We start from the raw sequence: 8,292 nt of genomic DNA on the forward strand, positions 1-8,292 counted from the left end.
CTTGGCAGCAAGTCTGAAGTGATGGTAGTTTTCTACATTATGAAGAAGTCTCAAAATAGTTCTACAATGGTTCATGCAATGCTAATGTTGGCACATTACTACCAGAACAGTGTCTTATGGGAGGAAAGACTACCTCCTCTGGGTTATATTTCGCCAACACTCCGTCTCCATGGAACTCCTGCAGCACATCTTTCAGCTTCTTGGTTGAGTCTAAAAGAAAAACACTCAACACATGTTATAACCATAAAGGCTTCCCGTTAAATAGCAATTGATATCGTGTCCGTGAAGGGAGATCCCACTGCAGGATCTCATCCAATTATCTCTAAACTTGGAGTTAGAGTGCAAAAGATCCAGTCTATGGCTCAGGAGGAATTCGATCGGACACCCACCAGACCGCATCGAAATTACAGGAGGAATTCCATCGGACACCCACCAGACCGCATCGAAATTACAGGAGGAATTCCATCGGACACCCACCAGACCGCTTCAAAATTACAGGAGGAATTCCATCGGACACCCACCAGACCGCATCGAAATTACAGGAGGAATTCCATCGGACACCCACCAGACCGCATCGAAATTACAGGAGGAATTCCATCGGACACCCACCAGACCGCATCGAAATTACAGGAGGAATTCCATTGGACACCCACCAGACCGCATCGAAATTACAGGAGGAATTCGATCGGACACCCACCAGACCGCATCGAAATTACAGGAGGAATTCGATCGGACACCCACCAGACCGCATCGAAATTACAGGAGGAATTCCATCGGACACCCACCAGACCGCATCGAAATTACAGGAGGAATTTGATCGGACTCCCACCAGACCGCATCGAAATTACAGGAGGAATTCGATCGGACACCCACCAGACCGCATCGAAATTACAGGAGGAATTCGATCGGACACCCACCAGACAGCATCGAAATTACAGGAGGAATTCCATCGGACACCCACCAGACCGCATCGAAATTACAGGAGGAATCACCAGACTCTGGAACCGGTAGGAGGTTAGACTCCTCTGCCTGGTCCGTTTGGTCTGGTTCCTGTCACGGTCTCTTCCTGTATTTTCAAACTATGGGAGTGTAGCCCTAGGAGTGTCCTGGCAGGACTGGTCCATTTGGGCCCCTGGTGTAGACATTGTTTTATTATGTTATTCTAGCTGTTCCATTATGATATGTGTAGCTTCTGGAGCAACAAGACTAGATTTGGAAGGATGACCATGTGAGACCATGAAACGTGTGACTGGTCGTTTGCGTGATAAACCCACCAAAAAAAACTTCAAAAGTATGAACTATTAACTCATGCACTGTTTTTTTTATCACTCCTCTACATGGTCAAAAAACTGTCACGTTGTCGTCCTAATGCTAACACTTTAAAGGAAATGACTGAGTGTAGGTTACTTTAGGCCAAAATGCATGTCACGTCAGTGTTCTATTGCACAGCACCTGGGACAATACAAACCGCAATGTCACTGTGCAAAAAAAATAATCCATTCTAATAATCGTCTCTGATTATGAAGTCATAACTAGTACGGTAGACTGTAGAGTATTTGTGCTCATGCGGCATCTGAAGTGAGGAAAGTGTGCAATATCATCCACCTCACCTTTTAATGAGAATAGGGTGTGGGGGGGAGGGGCTAAAGTAAGCTGGAGGGAGGGAGAGGTGGAAACAGAGGAAAGTCCATTGTTGCAGCTCGGAGAATGGGATATTGTATAACCTGTCGCTGCACACGGAGCACAATGACTAGCTGTGAGCCCATTGAAACACGATTATCCAAATCTCTCTATCGCACACTGTCCCTCACTCTTTCTTTCCTTCTCATTTACCCTGGTCCCAAACCCCGTCTCTTCTCAGATTTTCAGACATTATAGCTGAGCTGGATTTGTTTTAGAGGGTAGATCAGCTTTAATATTGCAGATGTAAATTGTCTGCATCATTTCCAATCCCTCAATCCCCCCCCACACACACTTCTAGAACCAAAGCTGCGCCCCTGGTAAACCCTGCAGAAGAAGAAAAACGATCCCAGTCAGAGACGGTAAAGAGAGGCTGGAGAACTGCTTACTGTCGGCGGAACAATGTTGTCAAAACGAGTAGAGCAATTAACTTGTCATGGCCAAGTGGAACCCTTGGCCTGCAGAAGAGATCCCAAGCAAAAAAAACATTCCTTATTCAGATTTGGATTGAGGTCTGTGAATATGTAATAAAATAACCTCCAGTCAAGACACTATATAGATGTAGAGTCTTTATTGCTGCTCAAATGAGCTCTGTTGTTTTATTCTCCTCTACTATAGTGGGATGAAGTTCTTATTGTTGTGGTCATGTGGGAGGTCTTTTGAGATTCCTTCCTTTTACGAAAACTATTTTAAAACCAAAATATAATAAAATTGTTACCCTGGAAACCACCAACGCAAGAAAGGCTTCAGTATATCTTACTATTCCCATTGAAAAGGCAACAAAACCATCCATCTCAAAACTTGCAGTGTCAAATTTTTCATTTCCAAAAACCTGAATACTTGCAGTATAACTTCAAGACGTTCATAACTCTCCTTGGCCCGCAGGGGAAGCTTTTGTGTTATGATTAATAACGGTTTAACATAAACAGCACCAGAGCACCAGACAGATTTCATGCTTGACCTGGTATGCTGCAAAATCAGAAGGGGTGCTAAAGAACAGATTACAGACATATGGATGATTCCAAGTCATCAGAGAAAGAGGGGGTTTTGTACTGTTTGAGCTTTACACCAAATCTAGTTGGTTTAGGCTGGGTTTCATAACGCAGTGACAGTGCATGGAGATATTCTCTGCTCTTATGCAGTCACCATTACAGTAACTGGGCTCTGTTATCCTGCTGTAGTCAAGCAGTAGGGAAATCTCTCTCTGTGTGAGGTGGATTAGGACATACTGCTGGGATGGGCTTTACAGTAGTTTACTAATCCAGTGTCACATTTTATACCTGACTAGATTCAATTTTCAATGAAGTTTAAACTTGATTGTGAGAGCCTAAGCGACGGTGTGTGTATGCACGCACGCACGCACGCACACACACACAGTCAGAGACACAGACTTACATTGAGCGTACTCCTGCAGAAGGGAGAATTCAGCTGGGGTCAGAGTGACCCACTTGTCCTGGTTGGTCATTGTGATGAGTCCTCTTCTCCCTCACATCCCCAAACTATCATCCCACAGTCCACTCTCTGGAACAGAACGTAGAACAACATGTTGTTAGGCCTCTTTCATCATAGTGGCGGACTGTTAACAGAAAGAGATTTGGTTTGGGTTCTGACATTCATTCCATCATCTCCGGTCATAAAATTGCATAGAATGACTGTATATTGATCCTCACGTCATTACATTGCTATAGTATAGTATAGCGTAGTTTAGCAGAAACTATGAAACTAAAATGTCCATCTGTAACCAAAAAGTATATCAGTCTGTCAGTCAATTAGAGGCTGAGAACTTTTTTTGATTCATAATACGTATTGAACCCGCTAATGAACCCATTTTTCATGCTATCATAAGTATTACATCAGACAAGTACATGACTCTTAGTATGACTGACAACCAAGCTAATGCTATCTTGGCCTATCCAGCACTATGTGCTATAGCTAGCTCATAATTTGCTAAATGGCATGTCAATGTCCAACATGAACTCATCAACTCAATGCATTATTTGACGTCTGTCCTACTTACAGACGTAGGATCTTAATTTGATCACCCTGTTGCAGGAGAACTTTCCTGCAATGCAGGACATTTAAAACATGTAGTGTATTTGAGGTTTAAAAAGGCTGACATTTCAGGCTTCATTTTCCCTAACAAAAATGTACCAACCCCTACAAAAATGTCCATCAATTATAATTCACATAATAATTCACATTTCCTGTTGCCTGCTCTAGCAAACTGGCTCAAATTAAGACCCTACAACTCTACTTAGGACAACATTTAGTTTATGCGTAAAGAAGCATTTATGACAGACAGTATAAGGAACATGTAGGAGTTTAAGTCATGATTGTCCAGGACTGCTGACGCTGTCTGAAGACAACAGGATGATGGGCCAGCTGGAATCACTGATTATGGACAATGCCATGGTGACAGAAGATTGGACAGTGTCAGAAAAGAGGGATGTTATGCCACTTTTCCCTTGCAGTAGACCCCCCCACACACACACACAAACACACACACACAATGGGTTAGCACAATACAAGATATGCTTACTGTAATCTTAATCTGTTCTACATTGTAACTACTTGAACTACTGAAAAGGGTTCAAAAGCATTACACATTCATGTAAAGAGAAATAAATAGTGTGTGTGTGTGTGTGTGTGTGTGTGTGTGTGTGTGTGTGTGTGTGTGTGTGTGTGTGTGTGTGTGTGTGTGTGTGTGTGTGTGTGTGTGTGTGTGTGTGTGTGTGTGTGTGAGAATGAGTGTTTTGGGGTTAGTCGGTTGCTACATTATATAGCCTGGGGTATTGTGCTCTGTGGGCTACTGAATCTAAATGTTCCACTCCCCCCTGCTCTCTTAATGCACCTGTGTTCGTCTCAGAGCCAGCTTCCTTCCTTTTTGACCCAATTATAAAACCTCACAGCAACAAATGCATGTAACAGTACTTTACCACCTCAATTCACAACTATTTCATAATGAAAGAGCTGGCATGAAATCATCCGTGTGTGTGTGTGTGTACTAGTATGTGGGAATTCGTGTGCGTGTATGTGTATCTGTGTACAGGCATAGTTTGTATGTGGATGTCGTGAACATACCCATAGTAATTGCACAGTTCTAAACTTAAGGAACCCTTGAGACACTTGAATATGCATGGGCACGTACGGTGCGTTTGGAAAGTATTTCCAACCCTTCCCTTTTTCCACATTTTGTTATGTTACTGCCTTATTCTAAAATGATTCAATTATAGTTTTGTTCTAATCAATCTACACGCAATACCCCAGAGGACAAAGCAAAAATATGTTTTTATAATAAATAAGGCGTTATATATATATTTTTACCTTATTTACATAAGGATTCAGACCCTTTGCCAAGACACTCGAAATTGAGCTCAGCTGCACCCTGTTTCCAAAGCTCATCCTTGAGGTGTTTCCACAACTTGATTGGAGTCCACCTGTGGTATCTTAAATTGACTGGACATGATTTGCAAAGGCACACACCTGTCTATATAAGGTCCCACAGTTGACAGTGCATGTCAGAGCAAAAACCAAGCCATGAGGTTGAAGGAATTGTCAGTAGAGCTCCGAGACAGGATAGCAAACCAAAATAACACAGTGGACTCCATCATTCCTAAATGGAAGAAGTTTGGAACCACCAAGACTCTTCCTAGGGCTGGCCGCCCGGCCAAACTGAGCAATCAGGGGAGAAGGGCCTTGGTCAGGGAGGTGACCAAGAACCCGATGGTTACTCTGACAGAGCTCCAGAGTTCCTCTGTGGTGATGGAAGAACCTTCCAGAAGGTCAACCATCTCTGCATCATTCCACCAATCAGGCCTTTATGGTAGAGTAGCCAGATGGAAGCCACTCCTCAGTAAAAGGCACGACAGCCCGCTTGGAGTTTGCCAAAAAGCACCTAAAGGACTCTCATACCATGAGAAACAAGATTCTAGGGTCTGATGAAACCAAGATGGAACTCTTTGGCCTGAATGCCAAGCGCCACGTCTGGAGGAAACCTGGCAACATCCCTATGGTGAAGCATGGTGGTGACAGCATCATGCTGTGGGGATGTTTTTCAGCGGCAGGGACTGGGAGACTAGTCAGCATCGAGGGAAAGATGGACAGAGAAAGTGAAGCGAGATCCTTGATGAAAACCTGCTCATGAGCTTTCAGGATCTCAGACTGGGACAAGGGTTCACCTTCCAACAGGACAACGACCCTAAGTACACAGCCAAGACAACGCATGATTGGCTTCGAGATTACTCTGAATGTCATTGAGTGGCGCAGCCAGAGCCCGGACTTGAACACGATCGAACATCTCTGGAGAGACCTGTAAATAGCTGTGCAGCATCCACCTGGCAGTGCTTGAGAGGATCTGCAGAGAAGAATGGGAGGAACTCCCCAAATACAGGTGTACCAAGCTTGTAGTGTCATACCCAATAAGACTTGAGGCTGTAATCGCTGCCAAAGGTGCTTCAACAAAGTACTGAGTAAAGGGTCTGAATACTTATGTAAATGTGATATTTAATTTACATTTAAAATATATATTTTTGCTTTGTCATTATGGGATATTGTGTGTAACTTGATGAGGGAAAATAACAGTTTAATCAATTGTAGAATAAGGCTATAACGTAACAAAATGTGGAAAAAGTCAAGGGGCCAGAATACTTTCCGAATGCACTATATATAGTGTTTATATAGTGCTATATATGATATATTATTGATGCAATTGTACAGTACTGACAGAAGACTTAAGAAGAATATACTGTACATCTGAAATACATTCAGTATCTGTGGCTAAATAGACCGTAATGTGGTGCCATGTATGCATTATTATGCTATTTAGACTGCGAAAAATCACAGAAGTCAATTGAATCACTTGCTCCAGGCATTGGCACTACCTCCCATAAACTTTGATCAATTGCTTGTTCGACAAATACATATCGCTACTCTGCAATCCCTCTCTAGGACTCGTACATACTTATACCTATCATAAATATGAGTTGTTACATTTATCTTGTAATTCACATTTACAATCCCTTCCCTACGAGTGTTAGATACACAGGAAAGCAAAATGATAAAAATTATTCTCATTCTCTATTGTTTATAATCCTTTTACATCAGTGGAGGTCGGTGAGAGGAGTTATAAGAGAACGGCCTCAATGTCATGGCTGGAATGGAATAAATGGAATGGTATCAAACACATAAAACATATGGAATCCACATTTGACTCCAGCTACGTTTGACTCCATTCCCTCTAGTCTGAGATGTGGACATCGATTAAGGCAGCCCCCCCCCTCCTCCTCAAGACACATTTCAGTTGAAGGCATTCAGTTGTACCCCCTTTCCCTCTTCCTTTCCATTTCATTCCATTACCATGAGCCTGTCCTCCTATAGCTCTACCCACCAGCCACCACTGGTATACATACAGTATAATACACACAATCCTCATCATAATGTCCATAGAACTGCAACAGCAGCATCACAGCAGTACTTCAACCCTTTAGCAAATGTCTCAATGCTGTGAGTCTACATCCACAAGCAGTGAACTGTATTTGTAGTAGCAGCACTGTGATACCGATAGGCTTGATTCATTTCCAGTGGTGTCACCGCAGGTTATCAAACACTGTTGCTGCATCTATCAATTAATTCATCGGCAATATGACACCCGGTAGAGGATTCTACTTGCAAGAGACACCAGCGATACGACTAGAGTAGCTGACACTACACATGAACAAATACACTCACTACATTACACACCCACTAAATACACGCTCGCATACGGTCAATGAACGAACAAACAATAGACTGCAGTATCAACATGATACTCACCTGCTGGACAGCCAAGGCAAACTGCCTGGAGCAGGGAGTAGTCTTCCAGACAGATGCTTACAGATGACGCTTACACACTCTCACACACACGCATCTTGCTCTTTCTCACACTCTCACATACAAAATACACACCCTCACTCACATCATGTCCCCGCTGAATGTACTGGAGGAGAGTGTAGAGGGTTTGTCATCAGATGGTGTGTATGTGAGTGTGTGTGTTTGTGAGTGTGTGTTAGACCCCCCTGTCTGCTGTGTGTAAGAGTATGCGTGTGTGGCTGTGTTTGTGAGTGTGTGTGTGTTAGACTCAACCGTCTTCTCTGTGTGTAAGAGTATGCGTGTGTGGCTGTGTATGTGTGTGTAAGTGTGTGTTTGTTTAGAAGCAGTCAGTGCTAGAGGATAGAAACTCCAATAGAAAAGGGGGAGTGTGTGTGTGAGAGGGAGAGAGTGATAAAAAGCATAGAACGATCTTCGCTTGTCCGCAATGATAATCAGTTCCCATACTCACTGCTTACGTCACCCTTATCCCTCCTCTCCTCCTCTTTCTGCTCCCCCACTATTCCCTCGTGAGGATGATGTCCTGAGCTCCCGCTCTCTCCAGCTCTCTCGCTCTCCCTCTCCCTCTCCCGCTCTCTCCAGCTCTCTCGCTCTTTCTCTCCCTCCCTCGCTCTCTCCCTCTCCCTCTCCAGCTCTCTCGCTCTTTCTCTCCCTCCCTCGCTCTCTCTCTCCAGCTCTCTCGCTCTTTCTCTCCAGCTCTCTCGCTCTTTCTCTCCCTCTCTCGCTCTCTCCCTCTCCCTCTCCCGC

The 8,292-nt window shown here is 43.7% G+C and overlaps 1 protein-coding gene across 1 annotated transcript in view; it reads right to left on the bottom strand.

The window, feature by feature from the left end:
* Window positions 1-8,049, bottom strand: part of dgkb (diacylglycerol kinase, beta) — a 50,702-nt gene extending 42,653 nt beyond the window's left edge. The window contains exons 1-3 of the mRNA XM_064949840.1: window positions 7,997-8,049; window positions 3,076-3,201; window positions 134-210 (exon numbers count right to left, since the gene is read on the bottom strand). Of these exons, the coding sequence (XP_064805912.1) occupies window positions 134-210; window positions 3,076-3,145 (147 nt within the window). The 5' untranslated portion in view covers window positions 3,146-3,201; window positions 7,997-8,049. The remainder of the gene's footprint in view (window positions 1-133; window positions 211-3,075; window positions 3,202-7,996) is intronic.
* Between the last annotated feature and the right edge of the window lie 243 nt (window positions 8,050-8,292).

The sequence above is a fragment of the Oncorhynchus masou genome, chromosome 30 (genome assembly GCF_036934945.1).
Source record: "Oncorhynchus masou masou isolate Uvic2021 chromosome 30, UVic_Omas_1.1, whole genome shotgun sequence".
NCBI lineage: Eukaryota > Metazoa > Chordata > Actinopteri > Salmoniformes > Salmonidae > Oncorhynchus > Oncorhynchus masou.